Raw genomic sequence first — 26,906 nt, 5'->3', positions numbered from 1 at the left:
AATGAGTAGAGTGTGGTGGTACATGCCTGTGGTCCTCGCTACTCAACAGTCTGAAGCTGCAGTGTCATATAATTGTACCACTACACTCCAGTCTGGGTCACAGAGCCAGACCCTGTCTCAAAAAAAAAAAAAGAAAGAAAAAGAAAAATTGCCTCATTGTAGTAAAAACATTAGGTGCATTTCAAATACAATACTAAAGAAAAAGTTTTTCCCATATACACACACACACACACAGATACACACATACATATATATACGCACACATACACACACACACACACACACACACACACATACTATGATGTACCCATGAAAATTAAAACATAAAGGGCAGTAGCAGCAGAGGTGGAGGAGGGAGGCCGGGACAAGACGCCAGTGCAGCCCCCAGCGGCGGCTCCCCGGTGGCGCCGACAAGAAGTCAAGTGGCAAGGAGTGGCAGGATGCTGGGGACAAGGACAAAAAACAGGAGCTGTCTGAGGAGGAGAAACAGCTTCGAGATGAACTGGAGATGCTCATGGAATGACTCGGGGAGAAGGACACATCCCTGTATCGACCAGTGCTGGAGGAATTGCGAAGGCAGATTCGTTCTTCTACAACTTCTATGACTTCATTGCCCAAGCCTCTCAATTTCTGCATCCACACTACGGCAAACTGAAGGAAATCTTTGAGAATGTGGCCCCTGGGGAGAATAAGCATTTTGCTGCTGCCATCATCTCTGTTTTGGCCATGGCCGTGAGTGGGGAGCGTGAGTGCCTCAGGTATCAGCCAGTAGGCTCCCAGAAGGAGTTAGCATCATGGGGTCATGAGTATGTCAGGCATCTGGCAGGAGAAGTGGCTAAGGAGTGGCAGGAGCTGGATGATGCCGAGAAGGTCCAGCAGGAGCCACTGCTCACTCTGGTGAAGGAAATCATCCCCTACAACATGGCCCACAATGCAGAGCATGAGGCCTGCAATCTGCTTATGGAAATTGAGCAGGTAGACATGCTGGAGAAGGACGTCGATGAGAATTCACACACAAAGGTCTGCCTTTATCTCACCAGTTATGTGAATGACGTGCCTGAGTCTGAGAACTCAGCCCTACTGCGTTGTGCCCTGGGTGTGTTCTGAAAGTTTAGCTGCTTCCCTGAAGTCCTGAGATTGGCCTCGATGCTCAATGACACGGAGATGGTAGAAGACATCTTCACATCCTGCAAGGATGTGGTAGTACGGAAACAGATGGCATTCATGCTAGGCCAGCACGGGGTGTTCCTGGAGCTGAGGGAAGATGTCGAGGAGTATGAGCACCTGGCAGAGATCGTGTCCAGTGTACCGCTCAACAGCAACTTCTTGGCCTTAGCTCAGGAGCCGGACATCATGGAGCCCAAGGTGCCTGAGGACATCTGCAAAACCCACCTAGAGAACACCAGGTTTGGGGGTAGTGGCTCTCAGGTGGACTCTGCCCGCATGAACCTGGCCTCCTCTTTTGTGAATGCAGCTTTTGGCCAAGACAAGCTGCTAACAGATGATGGCAACAAATGGCTTTATAAGAACAAGGACCACGGAACGTCGAGTGTGGATGCATCTCTGGGGATGATTCTGCTGTGGGATGTGGATAGTGGCTTCACCCAGACTGACAAGTACCTGTACTCCTGTGAGGACTACATTAAGTCAGGAGCTCACAGGCAAAGTGAACTCTGGGGTCCGGGAGCTCTTCTTGCCTGTGGCACAGTGAACTCTGGGATCCGGAATGAGTGTGACCCTGCTCTGGGACTGCTCTCAGACTATGTTCTCCACAAAGCAACACCATGAGACGTAGTTCCATCTTTGGGCTAGGCTTGGCCTACGCTGGCTCAAATCGTGAAGATGTCCTAACACTGCTGCTGCCTGTGATGGGAGATTCAAAGTCCAGCATGGAGGTGGCAGGTGGGACAGCTCTAGTCTCTGGAATGATGGCAGTGGGGTCCTGCAATGGAGATGTAACTTCCACTATCCTTCAGACCATCATGGAGAAGTGAGAGACTGAACTCAAGGTCACTTGCACTCGTTGGCTTCCTCTCGGACTGGGTCTCAATCACCTGGGGAAGGGTGAGGCCATCAAGGCAATCCTGGCCACACTGGAGGTCGCGTCAGAGCCATTCCGCAGTTTTGCCGACACACTGGCGGATGTGTGTGCATATGCAGGCTCTGGGAATGCGCTGAAGGTGCAGCAGCTGCTCCACATTTGTAGTGAACACGTTGACTCCAAAAAGGAGGAGGAAGACAAAGACAAGAAGGAAAAGAAGGACAAGGACAAAAAGGAAACTCCTGCTTTCTTTCTGGGAAAGAAACATGGGAGCACATCAGGGAGTGGCTGTTCTGGGGATTGCCCTTATTGCTATGGGGGAGACTGGTGCAGAGATGGCACTACGAACCTCCGGCCACTTGCTGAGATATGGGGAACCTACACTCCGGAGGGCTGTACCTTGAGCACTGGCCCTCGTCACTGTTTCAAACCCACAACTCAACATTCTGGATACCCTAAGCAAATTCTCTCATGATGCTGATCCAGAAGTTTCCTATAACTCCATTTTTGCCATGGGCATGGTGGGCAGTGGTACCAATAATGCCTGTCTGGTTGTAATGTTGCACCAGTTAGCTCAATATCATGCCAAGGACCCCAACCACCTCTTCATGATGCGCTTGGCACAAGGCCTGGCACATTTAGGGAAGGGTACACTTACCCTCTGCCCCTACCACAGTGACCGGCAACTTATGAGTCCAGTGGCCGTGGCTGGGCTGTTCACTGTGCTTGTTTCTTTCCTGGATGTTTGAAACATTATTCTGGGCAAATCACACTATGTATTGTATGGGTTGGTGGCTGCCATGCAGCCCCGAACGCTGGTTACGTTTGATGAGGACCTGTGGCCGTTGCCAGTGTCTGTCTGTGTGGACCAGGCAGTGGATGTGGTGGGCCAGGCTGGCAAGCCCAAGACCATCACAGGGATCCAGACACATACAACCCCAGTGTTGTTGGCCCAGGCGGAACGGGCAGAATTGGCCACTGAGGAATTTCTTCCTGTTACCCCTGTTCTGGAAGGTTTTGTTATCCTTCAGAAGAACCCCAATTATGATCTTTAAGTGACGACCAGGGGCTCTGAACTGCAGCTGATGTATCAGTGGGCCATGCATCCTGCTGCCAAGGGTGGACACGGCTGCAGACTTCTGGGGGAATTGTTGCCTCCTGCTTTTTTGTTACTGAGTCAGATAAGGTTGTTCAATAAAGACCTTTATCTGCTCCCCCCCCCCAAAAATATATATATAAATAAATAAATAAGAAAAGGTTTTCTCCACTTGTCCCGTGACCCTGGGACCATGGCTCAGAAGTCCTCTTGTCCATCCGTCTTCAGTAAATATAATCAAAATACAATTAATATTTACCAAAACATGAGGTAACTTTCAGATTCAAAATAGCTCAGTTCGTTATAGTCTTTAATCTCAGCTATATTTTGGCTTTGCACTAGCAGCTTTGTTTTTTTCAAAGATACCCTCTTTTCATGCTCCTGACTGGGTCAGAAGGAGCCTCAGTAGAGCCTAACTAGGACCATGAGCAGCTCAATATCAGAAAACAGTGATGACAATGAAGCCACCGTACTCCTACCTACAGGCTTAAACACAGCCCTCTTGCAACTTCAAAGCTACAGGGAGACTCTGATATATTTATGATCTGCACCCAAAGCACATCCCATCAGTCTGATCAAAACTGCCCTCGTCTCATGTAGCTACTTCCAAATGAATCAGTGTTGCCAAGTTTTTCAACACAAAGCATCATGGGAACTAAGTCTAAATTGCCTTAGAAATTGTGGCTTTGAGCATCTGGTTCCCCCAGGCCAAATGTCCAAACTCAACCACCCAACTTCTGAGGACTTCCCTCAGAAGCCCCATGTGAGCCCTGCCCAACGTGCCACATAGACACATTCTCTCCTGTCCTAAGAGGAGACAGTGAAATCCAGTCTCAGCAACTATCCTGTCCCCTTCATTTCACTGTACAAAATGCAAACATAGGAGACACTTAAAACTCTTCAAAGTTCTCATTTCACCATGGTATTTAAAGTACATGGCTGGGCGTCATGGCTCACGCGTGTAATCCCAGCACTTCGGGAGGCCACGGCGGGTGGATTTTCTGAGGTCAGGAGTTCAAGACCATCCTGGCCAACCTGGTGAAACCTCGTCTCTACTAAAAATACAAAAAAGGTAGCTGTGTGTGGTGGCGGGCACCCGTAATCCCAGCTACTCAGGAGGCTGAGGTAGGAGAATCACTAGAACCCTGGGGTGGAGTTTGCAGCGAGCCAAGATCGTGCCTTTGCACTCCAGCCTGGATGACAGAGAGAGACTCCATCTCAAAAATAAATAAATAAACAAACAAACAAATAAATAAAATACCGTTGTCTGCTATTTTTCATGCAGATTACTCATGCTAAGCTCCACTCTTGTCTTAGGCTGTCTTCCATCTTTGAATCCCTAGTATTTTCTTAAAAGTATCCCTTTGAATGCCTAGTATTTTCTTAAAAGTAAAATCTATAAATGTCCAGGATTCTTCATAACACATAACACCTTCATAACACATCGACCTGACCCAGAAGTGAGGTAATTAGTTTATTAAAGAAATACTTGTTACCCAACTACATTTAATGAATGCACAGGGCCATTAGCTACCAACAATATGAGGAAAGTTAGACTCTGTTTTAAATGAAAAACAATTTCCTTTTCTAATAGAAGGCAGTGTGGCGTGGGGAAAAAGCAAATTGCCCTGAACAGCAGGAGACTAAGATCCTGGCTCTGTCAAATCTATTTTGGACAGAAAAGTCGCTTCACCTTTTGAGCTCCAATGTCCTTGCTTGCCAATTTAAGAGAACTGGGCTATATTAAATACTTGCTAAGGTCTTCTTCAGTTTTGATATTTTTATTATTCCCTCATAAAACAGCAAATTAGTCAAATATGTACACTGTGCAGACACATGGCTTGAAATAATTAAAACAGGAAAATTCTTCCCACATCCTGGGATAGGCTATGCTTAATAGTGGGAATCAGGAAATACCATAAATCGAAAACTGCTGCTAAATGGAAGAGACTCCCCCCCATCCACAGCATTTAACCTGGACATCAGCTGTTCTACACATAAAATCCTGTAAATAGCATGAATTAAAAACACAAAGCACAGAAAGAGAAGTCACTCCCAGGAAAACAGCAGGCCCCAGCAGTCATTTTACACACTATATACCCAAAGGAGAACACAGCTTTGTGTTTCAACCTGCATGGATCTGTGTTGCGGCAAGTTAGGGTCAGAGATAGCCAGAAATGCAAAAATGTAGTCGAAGGTTTTGTGCTGATAATGGAACTTCAAAGCAAGGAAGAAAATGAACATAATTTTCTTGTGCTTCAGTGCATTCTGCAAAAGGAAAATAAAAACTATCTCACCAGGCTTGTAATGAAGATTAATACAGTTAATAATTGTAAAGTGCTTAAAACAGAGCCTGGTACATAGAAAGCTTAATGTGTTTTTAAATACTGAAAACAGTTTTGTTTTGTTTTGTTTTGTTTTTTAAGCACCAATACAAAAAAACGGACAATGACCTGAAAACAGGTTACATACTGGAATGGGAACCACGATTAGCAAATCATTCACATCCAGAGGAAGAAAGAAAGTGAGAGTATGCCAATGCAAGCACTCACTTTCACACAATCTTAGCCAGCAGACCACTCACCAGGCCACACCCTCCAGCAGTTTAACAACTAAAACCAAGTTATCTACCCAATAATACCTGTAAGCTTCCTACCTGAACCCCCTTAGCCTGCAGACCTTGAGAATCTTGGCTGCCCTCCTTTCTGCCATTCACCCTCTCTGGTCTTCTGACTTTGTAGCCTACTCTTTAAACCACCGCTTTAGACTGGTATCTTCAGTTCCCACCCTTACTAACCTTCCGATGCATCTACCTGGGCAAAAAGCCCAAGTGAGCTGGCACAGAAGCTCTTGAGCTAATCATACACGTGGACTGACTTCACCTCCCATCTTCCCACCACACCCTACACCCCTGTCTCCAAACCTCAACCTGCTGAAATCTGGGCAGTGCTCTCAGTGCTCCAAATTCCTCTCTACAAGGGTATTATCAATAGCTTTCAGTCTTAATCTTGATCTCTTGGCAACACTGAATATCACTTAACACTCCTTCCTTTGTAAAAAATATCTTGTGTTTTTCTCTTTATCATTCTCCTTGTATCTTTTTCCCCCTAATTGGGTAAGTATTTATCTACATGTCAGTCTCTTCTTGCTTCCCACTCTATAGGCGCTTTCCAGAGCATAACGGCTTCAAGTATCATCTGCACACTGAAGATTCATCAATCTTTCTCCTCCTAGGCTCTCTCTCCTGACCTCAGATACAAATAACTAATTGCCTTTTTGTATCTATTTAAAGAGGTACCCTCAAATTCAGTAGGATTTTAATTGAATGAATCATCCCCGCAACCTGCTCCTCATTGTGAATTTTACACACAGAGCGAATTGCATCACCCTGTACCCTAGTGCTCAGACCAGAAACCTGGACATCCTCCTTGTCTCTGCCCACTCCCTTACCTTTAAACAAGCCACCAAATCCCCAAGGCTTCTCACGTCTACCCTCTGAGGCAGTGCTTCTTAAAGTGTGGTCCCCGGACCAAACCGGCATCATGGGCATCACCTGGGAAGTTGTTAGACATGCAGCCGGCATCATGGGCATCACCTGGGAAGTTGTTAGACATGCAAATGCTCTGATCCTAACTCAGACCAGCTGAGTCAGACACTCGGGGGTGGGGCCAGCAAATTGTGTTTAACAAGCCCGTCTGACTCTTAGAGTTTGAGATTAGTAGAAGTAACAATATTAATCCAAGTATAATTAGAATCTGCCTTTTTTTAATCCCAAATTTCTTTCCCAAATATAAATAAGACTATTTTATTAATTAACTATTACGGTATTATGAAAAGAAAATTAAGATGTATGATTTGTTAAAGGAAAAGCTCTGATTCTTGCACTAGCACAACTCCCTGGATACTTGGAAGTCTTTTAAAAGGGGGAAAACAATTGTGTGACCGTATGTGATTTTTCGTTTGTTTGTTTGTTTTGAGACAGAGTCTCGCTCTCTTGCCCAGGCTGAAGTGCAGTGACACAATCTTGGCCCACTGCAACCGCCAGCTCCCGGGTTCAAGCGATTCTCTTGCCTCAGCCTCCCAAGTAGCTGGGACTACAGGCATGCGTCACCATGCCTGACTAAGTTTTGTATTTTTTTTTTTTTTAGTAGAGATGGGGTTTCACCAGTTGGGCCAGGCTGGTCTTAAACTGCTGACCTCAAGTGATCTGCCCATCTCAGCCTCCCAAAGTGCTGGGATTACAGCCATGAGCCACTGTGCTCCACCCACATGTAATACTTTTTAAAAATAAAAGGACTTTCTACTACCTAACTCCTTCATAGCTTCTTGAAGGCATTCTGTCTCTCCTGGATTGCTGCAATGGTTTCCTCAGAGCCTTCCAGCATCCCAACCACAAACACAGCACACCTCTCCGTCCACACTCCTCTAACACCCAGGATGCTCTCTCTAAAACATGCAACTGACCACATTATACTCCTCCACCGAACGCCCTCCAGCGGCTCCCCGAGATAGGGTTCACTTCTTAAACGCTTCTTCCAGAAGTCTTCACAAATGCCTCTGGGCCCCAGGCAGCATTTCTCTTTTCTTTTTTCTTCCCTTTCGTTATTTATTTATTTACTTATTTATTTATTTTTATTTATTTATTTTTTTTTGAGATGGAGTCTTGCTCTGTCGCCCAGGCTGGAGTGCAGTGGTACAATCTCAGCTCACTGCAACCTCTGCCTCCCGGATGCAAGCAATTCTCCTGCCTCAGCGCACACAACTGCACCCAGCTAATTTTTGTATTTTTAGCAGAGACAAGGTTTCACCATGTTGGCCAGGCTGATCTCAAACTCCTGACCTCAAGTGATCCGCCCCTTGGCCTCCCAAAGTGTTGGGATTACAGGTGTGAGCTACCGCCCCTGGCCACAGCACCCTTTGTTAAGACGTCTCTTCTGTCCCTCGTCCTCTACACTGGGCCTCCAGGTCCTGGGCATACTTGACCACTCAAAACCTCAAAACTCCTCTATCACCCTTTATCAACTACCGTACCGCTCGCTGTGTCTGTTCACCCAGTAGCCCCTTTCGACAGTCAGCTACACAAGAACAAGAAAAGGCTCTATATTTTTCATAGAAAAATTCCACAAATATTGTGTGACTGGCTGGTGTCCACACATGGTTAGAGACAGAAAGAAAAGCTCACAGAATAAATTCACTATCTATATATTACATGAGTATACAGCTGGGGCTAGCCAACCTCAGTCTGCCAGCCAAACGTGGCCAGCTGCTCCATTTTGTAATACAAAGTTGTATTAGGAAACACAGCCTTGCTTATTCGTGGCATATTGTCCATGGCTGCTTTTATACCACAACAGTGCAGTTGAGTAGTTGTGACAGGTACTGTAAAATATTTACTAAAGCCTAAAATATTTTCTATCTGGCCCTTTACAGAAAAACTTGCCAACCCCGATCTAGACAATAAAGGTAATAACAGGAGAATAAATCTTCTTTCAGATTTCCAAAGTCCAGTACAAATTGAGAGGATCTAAAATAAAACAAAACACAAAACAAAACAAAAAAAAACTCCTTAAGCTCCTGAATTAAGTGATGTTTTCTCAGTACAGGATCCCTTCACTTTGCCATAGAGTCCCTTTTTTTTTTTTTTTTTTTGAGATGGAGTCTCGCTCTGCAGTGTCCGCCTCTTGGCTTCAAGCGATTCTCCTACCTCAGCCTGCCTAGTAGCTAGGATTAGAGGCGCCCACACCATGCCCAGCTAATGTTTATATTCTTAGTAGAGACGGGGTTTCACCATGTTGGTCAGGCTGGTCTCAAACTCCTGACCTCAAGCTCCACCTGCCTCGGCCTCCCAAAGTACTGGGATTACAGGCGTGAGCCACCGCACGGGGCCGGATTCCCAATTTTATACTCCTTCTGGCTCTTGAGAAAAGGAAAAGGAGGTCAGAAGAAATACAAGTCACATCAATAGAACTAATTAATATTCAGTGCGTCTACAGGGGAAGGATAAGAAAAGAAAATCATGACAGAAAAGTTGAGCTGAGTCACCCTTTTTAATAAAAGTCCATCATACAAATTCAAAATGAATTCTGAGTCACCCAACACTGTTTGCCAAACTGGTGATTAAAAAAAAAAAAAAGGACCAGTTGTGAAAGTCAAAATGGATATGTAAAACAGCATAATCCTCTTAAAGGAGGAAAAATCAATCATGAAGAAAGTATGTCATTGTCTTAAAAAGAGTGATTGCCATGAGTGTGTTTTCTAAAAATCTATTTTTCTAAGTTTCAACTAGCTTTACTGTTGGGAGGCATGCTAAAATCCAGGAAACTACTGACTGGCAGCATTTCCTCTGAGCTCAGAAAACTTCATGGTGGGGAGAATAACACTAATTATCATTACTACTTTTGCAACAATGTGCTTGAATTGAGCATTACAGGGAAAAAACATCACCCGTTTTGCCCTCTGAAATAATTTACATAAATGGCAACACATATTAGCAATTTATTAAATTATGTATCAGATCAGAAAAATAAAATAATCTCAAAATAGGCTTAAATATAATAATCTCCAACCACACCTAAAAATACATATGCTTAAACGCATATGTATAAAAACTTGGATACTGATTACTACAGGATCCAGTCATACAAACATTCACTGAGTAGTAACTGGGGACAAATTACCATAAATTGATTTAAAAAAAAAAAAAAAGGAAAAGAAACATGGCCAGGCACAATAGCTCACACCTGTAAACCAAGCACTTTGGGAGGCCAGGGTGGGCAGATCACCTGAGGTCAGGAGTTCAAGGCCCTCTGGCCAACATAGTAAAACCCCGTCTCTACCAAAAATACAAAAATTAGCTGTGCATGGTGGCATGCACCTGTAGTCCCAGCTACTCGGAAGGCTGAGGCATGAGAATCGCTTGAACCCAGGAGGCGGAGGCTGCAGTGAGCCGAGATCGCACCACTGCACTCCAACTGGGTGACAGGGTGAGACTCCATCTCAAAAAAAAAAAAAAAAAAAGAAGAAGAAAAGAAAAGAAAAGAAGCATGACAAAGTTCTTTCTAAAATGATAGAGTCCAGATAATTAACAATTTTTAAAATATATGTTAAAAGCCTTCTACTTTACACTGAACTATCTAACTACAAACACAGGGGACATAATTTGAGGGGACACAATTTGACCCACTATACAATCAATATTGTGGTAAAGAAAAGTTACCCATCCAAGGCAATTTTTTTCAAACCATATATCAAGTGCATAGCCTGCAAAGAAAGAAATCAAGTAGGAACTTCTTGATACATATCCACTTACTATATTCTTTATGAAATAAATCAACTTTGTAACTAAAAAGTAATATTGGATTGGAAAATCTCCCTTAGAGAAAACTTAGTAAGCAGATTTCTTCCTGTTTATATGTATTGACTGGTCCCATCAATGATTTTATCCCACAAGAAATTATCCAATCAAGAAAATAAAACGAACTCTTTGAAAGAGAAGAGCAATGTTATGTAGCAAAACAATCTCCAGCCCTCTCTGGTTCCTCCCTGTCTTAGGAATTCTAGATGAAATGGAGGTTCCTATTCTTTGGTGAGGTGCTAGGGAAAGCAAAACGCTTCGTTCTTTCATGCCACATTGTCTGTCAAGTATGCCAGACACTTGCACACATACACACAGAGAGCTAAATAAGTACCTCATATGTCAATATTCGAGTGTAATACTTCTACAGACTGACCTAGGGAAAGCACGGAGTCACTACGGAATGGTCATGAACATAACACCAAGTGGGCACGACAGATTTCCCTTCACAATTTGCAGTTACCTCCCCATAGCTTTCCCTACTCTTTCCATTTCCCTTTCACTCATCCAGAAAGATATGGGGGCATGAGGGTTAGTGAAGGAATGTGGTAACTACAGCAGTAAAATTAAGTAAAATGAATTAAGAAAGGAGGATGGCAATAAGCCCAGAAGCAGAGATCCAATACAGAGTCAACTCCCAGACTAATTCCAGAACAGATCCATATCCCATCCCTTCTCCCATCTTCTCCCTCTCCAAGTGTTTTATTTTCTCTCTCTCTTTTTTTTTTGTTTTGTTGTTATTGTTACTGTTTTTTGTTTCTCGGTGAGACAGGGTCTCACTCTATTGCCCAGGCTGAAGTGCAGTGGTGCAATCACAGTTCATTGCAGCCTCAACCTCCCAGGCTCAAGCGATCCTCCCACCTCAGCCTCTCCAACAGCTGGGACTACAGGTGTTCACCACCACACCTGGCTAATTTTTTAAATTTTTTGTAAAGACAGAATCTCTCTATGTGGCCCAGGCTGGTCTCATACTCCTATGCTCAAGCGATCCTCCTGCCTCAGCCTCCAAAAGTGCTGGGATTACAGGTGTGAGTCACCGCACCCAGTCCAAGTGTTTTCAAGATTATCAAATATAGGCAACCTTTGATCATTCAAGACAATTCAGTGAATAGATTCTCTAGTTCCTCCTCACTGCATTCATCATAGCTTTCCGACAGCTCTCTTCTTTATAAAATCAAGGCATATTTATTAAACAGTTATGCCTGATTCTGTAACAAGAACTTGAAGGGCAATAATATTAAATACCAACCACTAATAATTACCTAGCATTTGTGATGTGCTAGACATTGTGCCAAATGCCTTATAAATTAATCTCATTTAATCTTCAAAACAACTCCAGGGATTATTAGACATGAAAAATTTTAATGAGACCTTGGGTAAATGTCTTCACCTCTTAAGTAGGTGGAGGAGATGGGATAAGAATCGAGTCTAGGACTAGAGTCCACTCCTAACTACTCTGGGGAGATCTGTCAGGTAAACACAAGGACACAACATTACATTGTTCAAGAAACCTTCACACAATATTTAATTTGCATTCAGGCATTACAGGGTAAATAGCCAATTATAATATGTGCAACATATCCTTTCAGAGGGAAAATGCAGACTGAGATGGCTAAAGAAGACGTCTGGGAGGGAATGGCATCTAACTCTGAATAGCATCCTATGAGAAAGAGTGGAGCCTAACTGGGAAATAATAGTGAAGAGCAGAAATAGTGGTGTCCACAGAGCCCCAGAAGTGAGACAAAAGATGGACAATTAGGAAAATCCACAACACTTCAGTGTGGCAAAAGAGTTTGGAAAGGAAAGTGGGTCAGGAGCGGTAGAAGTGGGAAAGTTTTGAAAGGCAGAAGGAAGACCACGGAGATCCAAAGAAGCTGGAGTTTATTCTGACAGAGAAACAATTAAAATGACACGGCCAGGTGTGGTGTCTTGTGCCTGTAATCCCATCACTTTGGGAGGCCAAGGCAGTAGGCTCACTTGAGCCCAAGAGATCAAGACCAGCCTTGGCCACCTAAGGAGACCCCGTCTCTATTAAAAAAAAAAAAAAAATTAAAAACTAGCTGGTCATGGTGGCATGTGCCTGTAATCCCAGCTATTTGGGAGGCTGAGGTGGGAGGAACGCTTGAGCCCAGGAGGTTAAGGCAGGCAGTGAGCTGTGATCACCCAACTGCACTCCGGCCTGTCTCAAAAAATAAAGTAAAACAACATGATCAGACATACATCACTAGATTTCTCACCCTTGGCACTACTGACATTTTGCACTGGGTAATTCTTTGTTGGGGGAAAGGGGGAGATGTCTTGTGCATTTGGAATGCTTGGCAGTGCCCCAGTCTCTACCCGCTAGAAGCCAGTTGCACCCCTCTCCCCACTGTGACAACCCCAAATGTCTTTGGACATTGTCAAACGTCCTCTGTAGGGCAACACAACCCTGGATTGAGAACCACTAGACAAGACTGAGGAGACTGGACTGGAAACCAGTAACAGGCAAACCCAAGAAGCTCATGAAAAGGCCAATGTGATCACTGAAGCCAAGTGATGACGGAACCTGAAAGGTGATTTTCCCAATCCTCCCTCATACCGCGACCTTCTCATCTAGCCCTCCATAATCAGCTAGAGAGGATTCCACGTCCATCCTGAGCATAACCCGCTCCACTTCTGAAGCCCATATCATCTCATCTACCCCTCTTCATCACAGACCCTGACAAACCTCCTTGGTATAGCCTTCACATGTCAAGGACTTTACCACGTGGTCCTCTCTCTGCTTCTCAAGGCTGACTCTTCCACATTCTATGGGACATTAAGTCCCAAACAACACCCTGAGCTTCTCAATTCTAATCACAATGGGCCTACCTCTCCACCATGGACTGGTCTTTGGAATGTGAAGACCACCTTCACCTCTCAAGTCTTAAACACCAATATCCTTCCCTCTGGCCACAACCACCAACGAATTCATTCTCTCTATATTCTCACTACATCTAATTATTCTCCACTGTCCTTAAGAACTTTAATCTTTTGATTGGTCAACATTCTCTTAATTTATGAGATTTATTTGCTCATGATTTTACCATATAACCTATGGTCTATGCCAGCAATATCAGTTCCCTTGCCCTCAAGGAATAGCCGCTGTAAAGTCCCAAATAATCGCAAATTCTAGATGTCAAAAGAGAATGATTATTCTCTCTGAAACCTGTTTCCTCTTTAGTATTCTAACTCTTTAGTAGAGTATCCCAGAAATATGAACCAGAAACTCAAAGAAATCATCTACTCCACTGCCTCACATCCAATCAAATGGCAAGTCCTGTCAATTCTAAATCCTAAAGATTCCCTATATCTGGCTCTTTCCAACCCCACAGCCTCTGTTTCAGTTTAGACACTCTTCTGATCACCCAGATGCTAATTTTAGTTTTCTTCAATCCATTCTCCATCCTGCCACCAGAGTGATATTTTATAAATGCCAATCTGTTTATGGCTTAACTACTCAAAATTATTCAAAAGCACCCCCAGGTTGTCTTTGTTTACATTCCTGGTCTCCTTTCTATTCATCATTCTCCCAATTTATACTCCAGAAATACTTAGGAACTGTGCTCACATGCACCCCCATGCCTTTCTAAGTACCGCCCAGTATACAGACTTATTTTTTTTTTTTGAGACAGAGTCTCGCTCTGTTGCCCAGGCTGGGGTGCAATGGTGCGATCTTGGCTCACTGCAACCTCCGCTTCCTGGGTTCAAGCGATTCTCCTGCCTCAGCCTCCTGAGTAGCTGGGATTACAGGCATGTGCCAAGACACCCAGCTAATTTTGTATGTTTAGAAGAGGCAGGGTTTCACCATGTTGGTCAGGCTGGTCTCAAACTCCTGACCTCAGGTGATCCACCCGCCTTGGCCTCCCAAAGTGCTGGGAATACAGGCGTGTGAGCCACCGCACCCGGCCTACGGACTTCTTTCATGGCTGCTCCCTGCAGCTAACTCCTACTCATTCCTCAAGTCTTGCCCCAGCTAATATCTCCTGAGTTACCAAGGAGACCCAGTTACAAACCTTCCCCTTTGGTCCCTGTACTATAAATATCTCCACCTAGAGCCTAAACACGATTATGACCTGTGGTGACAGCCAAAGGGTGTTGAACACTTACTATGTGCCTGTAGTGTGCAAAATGCTTTATTCATATTCATACTTTCCTCTCACTCAGCAACTACTATATTTATTCCTCATTTTACCCAAGAAGAAGCAAAGTTTGAGAAATCCAGGCATTTACCTAAGTTTGCACCATAGTTGAGAAATCCCAGACACTTTGACTATGGAGCCCACTTCATCCACTAAGCTCCAATAATTCATTTCCATGTGTTTATTTATTTAAAGTGGACCGTAAGCCAGTTCAGGATAGAAGCTTTCTTTTCATCTTTGTGTTCCCAGAAACAGGGCAGGGGGTTGGGGTGTAGGTGTCGGAAGGGAAAGGGGAAGCTGAGAAAAACAAGTGGAAATCATGATTAAATATGAAGAACCCAATCTAAATTAGAAGACAAAGAATTTAAGAATTCCATGAAATGGCAAGAATGAGCTGAAAAATAAAAAATACGGAGAATACAGGGGGAAAAGTTATGTTTCTTCACCCAAAAAAGAAAGTAAGAGGCAGTCAAAAACTTCATCGTGCTGGATGGGAGTTCCCTGTATAAGAAAAGGATAAACCAAATGTAAACTAAACTAAATATGGGATACTTTTGAGCAAGTGATTGTTTACTAAAAATATAGACTTCAGCCAGGTGCGGTGGCTCATGCCTGTAATCCCAGCATTTTGGAAGGCCGAGGCAGGTGGATCTCTTGGGGTCACGAGTAAGAGACCAGCCTGGCCAACATGGTGAAACCCTGTTTCTACTAAAAATACAAAAAATTAGCCAGGCGTGGTAGTATCCGCCTGTAATCCCAGCTACTCAGTAGGGTGAGGCAGGAGAATTGCTTGAACCCAGGAGGCGAAGGTTTCAGGGAGCCGAGATGGCGCTATTGCACTGCAGCCTGGGTGAGTGAGTGAGACTCTGTCTCAAAAATAAATAAATAAATAAATAAACACAAAAATCTTTTGAACTGGACCCAGGGAAACCCTTGTTCAAATGGTCTGGGGGGTGTGATATTGGAATACTGAAAAGGAAACAAAATCAGAATATGCTATCTGCCTCTGCAGTGCAACAGTTACATAGCATCCATATGTCTTCCAACTTATAGATAAACTATTAACCTTAAAAGTATACCCTAAACATAAAAGTGTATCTGGTAGAAGCTGGGAGGTAGACAGGGCTCAGACTAAATGAAGGCGAAAGTGGAGACACGAATAGTGTGACTATTACATGGTGGGTGGGGTGGCAAGAGATACGATCTGAATTTGATGAAACAATGGCAAAAATCATAAGCATATTATTTAAAATTCAAAGAAGTGTTATGAAAGAGAAACTCGAAATAGCAATATTAATTACATTAGAAGGAAGAGGGAGAGACAAGCAGCTACATTCTCACTGGTGACCGCCAGAAGGCAAGAGTAATGTCAATAACGGTGGCTAGGGCATGTTGTCCCACACCTATAATCCCAGCACTTTGGGAGGCTAAGGTGGGTGGATCACTTGAGGTCAGGAGTTCAAGACCACCTTGGGCAATGTGGCCAAACCCGATCCCTACTAAAAATACAAAAATTAGCTGGCCATGGTGCCATGTGCCTGTAGTCCCAGCCACTCAGGAGGCTGAGGCAGGAGAATCGCATGAACCTGGGAGGCAGAGGTTGCAGTGACCCGAGATCATGCCCCTGTACTCCAGCCTGGGTGAGAGACTCCATCTCAAAAACAAAACAAAAAAAAGGCATCAGCAGGCATTAACATACAGCAAGTCCACACAGCTTATGTAAATTTTGGTAAACAAAATCATCAGGTAAAATAATTGTTAAAGTTGGTCTGAAAAAATTAAGTATCATTTTAATACCACCTTTAAAATACAAACAACTTTGAGAGTTGATACGGTACACAATGTTTCAAAAATAAATATACAGCAAAAAATATATATGTGTGTACATTCTCTTAGAGCTGAAAGACGTGGCAAGGCTTTTGTTGCTTCCCAGGAAAAGATCTGTGTGGGCTTGGCTAAATAGCATTAAAATGTTTTTCCTGCTCTAGAAAAAAAAAAAATGAATTCAAGGCCAGGCTAGGTGGCTTACACCTATAATCTCCGCACTTTGGAAGGCCAAGATAGGTGGATCACCTGAGGTCAGGAGTTCAAGACCAGCCTGGCCAACATGGTGAAACCCCGTCTCTACTAAAAATACAAAAATTAGCTGGGTGTGGTGGCGCATGCCTATAATCCCAGCTACTCAGGAGGCTGAGGTAGGAGAATCCCTTGAAGCCAAGAGGCGGAGGTTGCAGTAAGCCAAGATCGTGCCACTGTACTCCAGTCTGGGCAGCAAGGTGAGACCCTGTCTCAAGAAAGAAAAAAATAATAATGATTTCAAATGCAAATAATAATTTGTTTGTCCACTTAAGTCTTCTTTTTGACTATGGTGACAACGAGTAGAATGTATTTCATTAGTTTTCTAGGACTGGTTGCTGTTGGTTTTGATTAATTACTTCATCTTTCAACAGGTTCAAAAATCTTGTTTCTTGGGTTTCTTTGTAACCCGAATTTTTATGTCTTCCTTGTCTTTAATTTTAGCTTCGCTCACACATTCATCCAAACCGATGTCCATTTACATACATATCAAAGAGCTCTTGCCCATCTGGTGAGCATGGGATCACCACATGTTTGGCAAAATCAGCAGATCTGCCAAACCCAAACAAGTCCAGCAACCAAAAACATGCATCCAGAAATATCCTGCTAGGCAGACGTTTAAACATAAGCTCATGAAGGATTAAGTAGATTTAGAACCACCTACACCTGCAAAAATGCTTGGGTCAAGTAAACTTGCTTAACTCTTGGTGATGTAAGCGGATCATATAATATCTGCCAGTTAGGATTAAAGAAATCCTAGAAGAGCTTGTTAATGAATAATCAACAATTATGTAAGATAATTGTGGTTGGCTGGAAAATACGCATTTTCCATGAAAAAGGGATGCCATTTTGAAAAAGGCATGAGAGAGGTGACTAAAATAGGTTCCAAATAAACAAAGAAGCCTAGCTTCAGACCACTGAAATATACCATGATCTATAAGTCAACAATACAATCTGCCAAGTAGCAAGCATTAGTATTAGCCCTGTTTTCTCTTGCTAGCAGTTCTATCCTTACGTCCTCCTCCCAAAACGGAGCTATCTTCTCTACCTCACGAATTGCATAACCATCCACCCAGCTACTTCAAACCAAGAAGTCATCCTTGATTTCCTTGCGTTCTCTTGCTGCCATGTCTACCCCACCAAAAGTCCCATCAGCCATACCTCCAGAATCCACACCAACCTACTAACTGGTCTTCATCTCCCCTGTCACCATCCTGCCCCAAGCTACTGCCACCATCTAGAACTAAACTACTGCGATATCCCACCTGCCTTCCTGCTTCTACTTCTGCGCCTGCCTACACTCAAACATTCAAAGAGCAGGCTTGGGGGCGGGCATGGTGACTCACGCCTATAATCCTAGCACTTTGGGAGGCCGAGGCAGGAGGACTGCTTGACCCCAGGAGTTCAAGACCAACTTGGGACAACACAGTGAGACCCTGTCTATAACAACAACTTAAAAAATTAGCTGGGCACAGTGGCTCATGCCTGTAGTCCCAGCTACTCGGAAGGGTGAGGTGGAAGGATCGCTTGAGCCCAGGAGGTCAAGACTGCAGTGAGCTGTGACTGCACTACTGCTCTCCAACCTGGGCAACAGAGTGAGACCCTGTCTCAAAAACAACCACCACCACAACAAACAAACCAAGACCAGCCCAGGTGATCCACAAAAGAATATTATAAGACAAATACGTTCTTCCCCTGCATAAAGCCTCCCAAAACCTCCCATTAAAAAAAAAAAAAAGGCCAAGTGTGGTGGCTCGCGCCTGTAATTCTAGCACTTTGGGAGGCCGAGGTGGCAGATCACTTGAGGTCAGGAGTTCAAAACCAGCCTGGCCAACATGGCGAAACCCTGTCTCTACTAAAAATACTAAAATTAGCCAGAAATTGCTTGAACCCAGGAGGCAGAGGATGCAGTGAGCCAAGGTCATGCCTCTGATCGTGCATGGGCAATACAGCAAGACTCCGCCTCAAAAAAAAAAAAAAGCCATATTCCTTCCATGGCTTTTCAGACCCTACCTATGCTATGGCCTGAGCCCTTGCTGTCCTCATCTCTTGAAGCTCCAGCTTTCTCTGAGTCATGCTTGTGCTCTTCCAATGATGCCCTTTGGACTTGCCCTGGGAGCTGCCTGGAATGGCCTTCCCACAGACCTCATCTCACAGGGCTCCCCTCTGCGCTCATCCTACCCCATGCCTTTCACTCCATCCTGTTAGTCCTGTTTTCCTTCATATCACTTATTAGAATCTAAGAGCTATTCATTAGCCTGTGCATTTTTACAAAATCTGTCTCCCTCCCTTTTGAATAGGTCACACATTTCAACAGAACACATTCTCCTGCTCACTAACACATCCCCAGAGACTACAACACTACCCGTCTTCTAGAACGAATATATTTGGTAAAAATCTGTGAATGAATTAACAGGATCACTCAAAGCCATCTTTGTCTTTTAAAGTTCTTGACATCTTAGTCATGTTAAAAGGTAAGACAAAATGTGCAATTGTTTTCATACTTTCTACAGCACTCGATAAAGCAAAATGTTAGGCCCTAAAACTGTATAAAATAACATAAAACAAAATCAGAAGGGTTGAGTCAAGTAGGCTAATACATAAACTACATCAGTGAAGAGCCTCAAACTGAAGATATTTATTGCTGTAATTGCAGAGGTAAGTGCAGAGATGAGAAGGGAGAGGAGTGGGAGGTGGGAGAGAGGATCCCATTAGGGAAGGGAACAAAGTTGGGGGGGTGGGGAGGTAGGAAGGGTGCCAGTTATGACCTTATTCCCACAGCATGTTCTGTCTCGAAGGGCAACTGATCTCAAGAGGATTGTTAGTTAGAAATGTTCCCAACAGCTATTTTCTGGAAATCAGCAGAGAGACTAATTATCGGAAATTTCTCTCCCCATAGATAAGCACATTTTTCCCCATCCCTCATTGACACCCCAGTCCTCAGAACCCCCTGTATCATTATATCGTCACCCTCTCCGGGTTTTCAAGAAACTCCTTGACTACACATCCAATAAACGCATAGTTCTGTTGCTGAGCTGCTATTTAAGTATAGGGCATAACATTTCATACAAGAGTATCTTCAGTTTTTTTCTTTGTTTTGTGTTCATTTTGAAGGGGGAGTAGAGAGGTCGTACAGAGCCAGTGAATAAAGGAAGACAAAATGCAATCCCATCAAGTTGAAGGAAAGAAATTCCCGATTCTGAGGAAAGCCTTCACACAACATCAAGGCATTGTATTCCTTTGTTGTTTGTTTTTCACACTCGATGCCACACCCAGCTGCCCTCCAAAATAAGATGACGGGGAAGAGTTACTAGTCTCTAACACAAGGATAGAGTGAGGTGAGTATAAGAAACAACCAGGTTAGTCGATTAAAAAAAAATAGAGAGAGAGAGAAAGAAACAGGATTACCCTTTCTTTTCTGTTTATCCAATTCTACATTCATTGACTGGCAAGACTGTTCACTTCTGGGATTTAAGGGAAGAAAATGTCGTTAACTTGGGAACAGTTTGAATCAAAAAGCAAGTGCTAGACATGGCTAGTGTTTGCCTTTGCCTGCACTATACTAATTATAGTTCCAACTTGCCAAATCAATATATCTTCTAGAACTGAGTTCTATAGTATTTAACACACCATCATTCTAGCATTCTGCCTCTACAATAACACAGACCTCTCATAGAAGAGAAGGGAGGAAAACATTTAAATTACACAATTTTTCCCATAAGAGAAAAAGATCTACCTAGTAGTGATTAGCTGCAATGTCATTTTAAAAAATTGCAGCAGGAAAAATGTAAACAAATCTCAGGAAGGAAACTTGCCAAGTCACACACAGCACAACATGGGGAATTTTCTTTCAAACGGGAAGCATCAAGAATCAAGAAGATCTCCAAATATTTTGTGTGATTTATTTCCCTAATGCTAAAGGAAGATTGAGGAAGACTGCAGGCTGTAATGGGTAAAGAAGAGGAAACAAAGTGAACAGATACAGACACTTCATTATTTATTATCGTATCTTGACCTTAGCCAGGGCTCATTTTCATTGTCCTTAAAACTCATCATTATTTCATTCCTATATATTGAAGAAGGCTAAGAGAGCACAGTTGGCAGTAACAAAACAAAGTAAATAACCCATATGATGAAAAACCACAGCCGGGCGCAGTGGCTCATGCCTGTAATCCCAGCAGTTTGGGAGGCTGAGGAGGGTGGATCACGAGGTCAAGAGTTCGAGAACAGCCTGACCAACATAGTGAAACCCCATCTCTACTAAAAATACAAAAATTAGCCGGGCATGGTGGTGCGCATCTGTAATCCCAGCTACTCGGGAGGCTAAGGCAGGAGAATTGCTTGAACTTGGGAGGCAGAGGTTGCAGTGAGCCAAGATAGCGCCACTGCATTCCAGCTTGGGCAACAAAGTGAGACTCCACCTCAAAAAAAAAAAAAAAAAAGAGTAAAAGAAAAAGAAAAACCATTATCCTCAAATAAAAATCCTGGGCTCTGTACAAGTGGGCCAATCTTCAATTTCGTTATGAGAATTTCACACATGAGAATTCTTACACATCTGGGTTTTAGAGGTACTCATCCCAACCAATGCCACACATATACCACATACCTGAGAATGACTGGCAATACTCTGTCTCGACAATGAGAATCCAGCTGTGCTCATATTCGTTATGAACTGTGAATATGCCTGGTGAATTACTGTTCTACAGTATTAACTCTCTCGGTGAATGGGAGCTGGGGATGAAGCAGACGATGCTGCTTCACGTCCGTACTTCACACATACATGAGTTAGGAACGCACCAAAATAGCATTGTAGGACCCATGGAAACCTCCGGCCCACTGGGAGGAATAACTGTGCCCGGTGGAGCTGCTTCTGAAGGAATGCCTACGACCAGCAAAGTCATAAATACTGACTTACAGCCACTTTAGAATCATCGCTGATTCCAGAGTCTTGAAGCGTTTTTGTACCTCATGTTCACAGCGGCATTATTCACTCATTACGAGCCCATATTCATAGCAGCATTATAGCAAAAGGTGGAAACAAGCCAAGTGTCCATTGATGGATGAATGGATAAACAAAATGTGACATATACCTACAATGAAATATTATTCAGCCTTAAAAAGGAAGGGAATTCTGACACATGCTCCAACATGGATGAATCTCAAAGACATTAGGCTAAGTGAAATAAGCCAGCCACAAAAAAGGACAAATACTGCATGATTCCACTTATATGAGCTACCTAGCGTAGTCAGATTCACAGACACAGAAGGAGAATGGTGGTCGCTAGGGGCTTGGGGAAAGAGGAGAATGGGGAGTTATTGTTTAATGGGTACAGGGTTTATTTTGGATGATAAAAAAGTTCTAAAGATGGATGGTGGTGGTAGATGCACAACCACATCAATGTATTTGATGCCACTAAACGGTACATTTAAAAATGGTTACAATGGTAAATTTTACGTTATCTGTATTTTACCGCAATTAAAAATAATTCAGAAATCAATTTTTAAAATCATCGCTGATTAAAGCAGGCTAGAGAACTCCTGAGTGACCATCTGTTAAGAAAAGGAGGTTTGGCAAATGTACTTAATACTCTAGTTTTTTTTTTTTTTAGTGTACAAACAGACATACTGAGCTGTTGAGCAGCTAAGGAAAAAAAATGCTTGCATCACATGTTGTTTTTAAATTATAGGGTGACTGGGCAGACACACATCGTAGTTGCTATTTCAACAGCAAATCTGCCTCACAGACAGAAGTGAATTCTCCTACTTACATCAAACGAAGCTGCATTGGTCTGGGCATTCTGATTACACGGTTCCCTGAAGCAATCACTAAAAGGAAGGAGAAGACCCATGGCAATGATCCGTGAGCAAAACTTCTCGGCTTCTTCTGGAGGCCCGTTCTCCTGCTGGCTGAACAGCTTCTCCAACAGTGTTCGCCCTGCAGATGAAACACAGTCATTAAGAGGGAGCACTGCCGATCACCTGGCTCCGAACTCACCAGGGGACAGCGGCTGGGTAAACACTGCCAGGGAGCAACACCGTTTCCAAGGCTACTGACAGAAAGGAGCCTCTCAGGCTAGGAGAAAGCTCTGTAGTCTGAGGCCAGAGTTGCCACATAAAAAACTGCAGAACTGGTTTGCTCTCTCATCCCCCTAAATACCTCCTGCCTCAAAAGAGAACAGGCCAAGTTATGGGCTACACAGCTTCCATCTAAGATTCTTAATTCAGACAGGGTCTTGCTATGTTGCCCGGGCTGGCCTTGACCTCTTGGGCTCAAGCAATTCTCCCACCTAAGCCTCCTGAGTGGCTAGATTTATGGGTGTGAGCCACCACAATCAGCTGGGTTTTTTTTTCTTTAATAGAGATGAGGTCTCACTATGTTGCCGAAGCGTACCTCAAACTCCTGGGCTCAAGCCATCCTCCTGCCTCAGCCTCCCAAGTAGCTAGAGCTACTGGCACACACCACCTCACTCAGCTCCCTTTTGGATTTAATTGGTAAATCCAATTTTGGATTTAAATTTGGATCCAAGGCCAGACCTAGCGGCTCACGCCTGTAATCCCAGCACTTAGGGAGGCCGAGGAGGGTGGATCATCTGAGGTTAGGAGTTCAAGACCAGCCTGGCCAACATGGCAAAACCCCATCTCTACTAAAAATACAAAAAAATAGCCAGGCATGGTGGCAGGCGCCTGTAATCCCAGCTACTCGGGAGGCTGAGGCAGGAGAATCGCTTGAACCTGGGTGGCGGAGGTTGCAGTGAGCTGAGATCGCACTATTGCACTCTAGCCTGGGAAACAAGAGCGAAACTCCATCTCAAATAAATAAATAAATAAATAACCAGATATGGTGGCGGGTGTCTATAATCCCAGCTACTCAGGAGGCTGAGACAGGAGAATCGCTTGAAACCAGGAGGTAGAGATTGCAGTGAGCCGAGATCATGCCATTGCACTCCAGCCTGGGCAACAAGAGTGAACCTCTGTCTCAAAAAATAATTAATTAATTAATTAATTAATTAAATATTGGATATAAAGGCTAAACCCCTTGAATTTAATTGCAGATGGCTCTCAAAGGAAGCAGTTCGTAACCCAACATGCCACCATTTAGACTCAGAAATATCAGTGACTGACATTCACAGTGTCCATCATGACGGGGACAGAGAATGAAGAGACAAAGAAGCAGGAGGCAAAGGCACCGACCCACAAGAAGTGAAGAGAGCTGGCCAACAAAATAAAAATAAGTCACCCAGAAAAGGGATAAAAATTCACATTTCTCTCAGATGCTCCTCAGAAATATAACTCTAGCATAGGTCTGAACTTAAGGACTTTTTTTTTTTTTCCAACTTCCCTAAAAAAAAGCAAGAGAGGCATAATAAGAAGACGCTGGGCCGGGTGCAGTGGCTCACGCCTGTAATCCCAGCACTTTGGGAGGCCGAGGCAGGCAGATCACGAGGTCAGGAGATTGAGACCATCCTGGCTAACATGGTGAAACCCCGTCTCTACTAAAAATTAAAAAAAAAAAAAAAATTAGCCGGGCGTGGTGGCTGGCGCCTGTAGTCCCAGCTACTCGGGAGGCTGAGGCAGGAGAATCACTTGAACCCGGGAGGCGGAGCTTGCAGTGAGCCGAGATGGTGCCACTGCACTCCAGACTGCTGACAGAGCGAGACTCTGTCTCAAAAATAAATAAATAAATAAGACACTGGCTGAGGATCCTAGAGGGCCTAGGTCCACCTAGCCCACAGGTTCTCAATCTTGGCTGAAACTGAGGATCACCTGGGAGAACAGAATTGCTGGAAGCAGCGCTCAGGCATCAGTTTTCTATGGGTCGTCAGTTGGTTCTAATGTTAGCGAGAGTGCAGAGTCATAGCTATAGGCCTTAATTTATTTCTGACACTTTTTTTTTTAGATAGACTCTCGCTCTGTCACTCGTGCAGTGATGTGGTCTGGCTCACTGCAACCTCCACCTCTCCGGTTCAAGCGATTCTCCTGCCTCAGCCTCCCAAGTAGCTGGGACTACAGGCATGCACCACTACGCCCATCTAATTTTTTTGTATTTTTAGTAGAGATGAGGTTTCACCATGTTGGTCAGGCTGGTCTTGAACTCCTGACCTCAAATGATCCACCTACCTCACCTCCCAAACTGCTGGGATTACAGGCGTGAAATACCGTGCCTGGCCTAGCTCTTTAATTTCAAACATTTCTGTAGCTTGTTTTGCGTTCATAAACTTTCATCAGAGGAAATGGAAAATCTCTAGGGTCCCTTCTGGGGTCACAATTGCTCCTCCTTCTAATCAGCAGATTCTTTCTTCAAATTTAGATCAACTGTTATCCAGAAAAGTCTTCAGTAATCCCCTTCCATGCTCTTTTGGAACCCTTCATAATTTCTTTGTGTAATTAATTATTTTATCTAATTGGTTATGCAATCATTTGCTTAAAGCTGACCTTCCTCACTGAAATGCAAATTTGCTGATGACCAGCATCTATCTTGCAAACTTGGCCACTTGCACATAAAAAGCATCAATAAATATTTTCAGGATTTCTGAATAAACACAATGCTATGACAGATTCATTCATATAGCCAGAATTGGAAATGATTTATCAGTCTATACCATCAAACTTTTACGTAAAGGGCCACATAGTAAGTATTTTAGGCTTTATGAGCCACGTAAGGTCTCTGTCGCATATTTTTCACTGGTTTAATTTTGTTTTGAGCAACTTTGAACATGTAAAAACCATTCTTAGCTCCGGGCTTTGCAAAACCAGGCCAAGTCTATACTTCAGTTACAATAACTACATTTCAAATGCATAAATGTTCAATTCTATCAGGATACTAGTCATGCAATTGTTATGCCTCTTCCTATTTCTGTCTATAAAACAAATCTCAAAAGCTGCCTTTGATATTTCGAGTGACAAAGCAGGACACAAGAGGTCTCTCTATTTTCTCCATTTCTTCCGGTCATTAGAGAACATTCTTTGGTCTCCCAGGATTTTTTTGAGGGGAAATAAAAAAGTTTTCCCCTACAGAACTTCAGTTTGCCTGCATCTAACTAGAACTAAATATCTAGGAAACAGCATCCCTCAATTCTCAGGTGATTAATTATTAGAACAGTATATTGTCGTATTCATCTTACCGAATTACTGGAAATAGCCCTAAAACTAATTCTTTCCTACCACTCAGATAATGTATATGACAAAAAATAAGGGCATCAGGATCTTGCATGTGTGTGACTGATAATGTGTACGTGTATATCAAGCCAAAAATGATCAAGAGTTCCAGAACAGTGTGGAAGAGAGAGAATGATGACCTGTTGGAACTCCACTTCCAAGAAAGCAGATACCCCGAAATCCTTAATGAAGGGTTTCTCTACCACAACCCTGTCGAAATCCTGGGCCTGGTATTTCCGTGTTTAGGGGTAGTGGGGAAAATTATCCCGTGCTTTTAGCAGCATCCCTGGCCATTACTACTGGATGGCAGTAGCACAGCCACTTGCCCCCAGCTGTAACAGCCAAAAATGTCTCCAGACATTGCCAAATGTCTCCTGGGGCAGCGGCAAAAATAACCCCAGGCTGAGAACCCCACGCCTAACCTCTCTCTAAAGAAACTTCACCTCCTTCCTTAGTGATAACTTGGCTTCTGCTTGAGGGTCTCCTCGCCTTGCAATCGTCTCAGGTGGAGGCAATCGTCTCAGGTGGAGGCTTTTTTTTTTTTTTTTTTGAGATGGAGTCTCGCCCTGTCGCCCAGGCTGGAGTACAATGGAGAGATCTCGGCTCACTGCAACCTCCGTCTCCTGGGTTCAAGCGATTCTCCTGCCTCAGCCTCCTGAGTAGCTGAAATTACAGGCACGTGCCACCACACCTGGCTAATTTTTTGTATCTTTAGTAGAGACGAGGTTTCCCCCATGTTGGCCAGGCTGGTCTCAAACTCCTGACCTCGTGATCCACCCACCTCAGCCTCCCAAAGTGCTGGGACTATAGGTGTGAGCCACCATGCCTGGCCAGGTGGAGGCATTTTAAGTCAAATCCCTCACATTTGAGGGACAAAATGTGGGAAACCTCCTTGTTCCCCATGAACACTTCCAGATGATTTATTCTCCTCCAAAACCATGAGCTTTTTTGAAAATTCCTGCCACTAGCTAGACTCTACTATCCCTCCTCCTTTCTGCCATCCACTAACCTCTAGTTATTCCC

The 26,906-nt window shown here is 43.7% G+C and overlaps 1 protein-coding gene and 1 pseudogene across 3 annotated transcripts in view; one reads left to right on the top strand and one right to left on the bottom strand.

The window, feature by feature from the left end:
- FMN2 (formin 2) overlaps positions 1–26,906 on the bottom strand; it is a 393,694-nt gene that overhangs the window by 338,554 nt on the left and 28,234 nt on the right. For both annotated transcript variants that reach the window (XM_031659811.1, XM_031659814.1), the window contains exon 2: positions 22,496–22,662. In XM_031659811.1, the coding sequence (XP_031515671.1) occupies positions 22,496–22,662 (167 nt within the window). The remainder of the gene's footprint in view (positions 1–22,495; positions 22,663–26,906) is intronic.
- Positions 510–3,250, top strand: LOC101009259 (annotated as a pseudogene). The gene has a single exon (XR_159966.5). The product of XR_159966.5 is annotated as a 26S proteasome non-ATPase regulatory subunit 2 pseudogene (transcript).

This window comes from Papio anubis, chromosome 1, assembly GCF_008728515.1.
Source record: "Papio anubis isolate 15944 chromosome 1, Panubis1.0, whole genome shotgun sequence".
Lineage (NCBI taxonomy): Eukaryota > Metazoa > Chordata > Mammalia > Primates > Cercopithecidae > Papio > Papio anubis.
The sequence above is the reverse complement of the archived record's forward strand: the minus strand, read 5'-3'. Positions and strand labels throughout refer to the sequence as shown.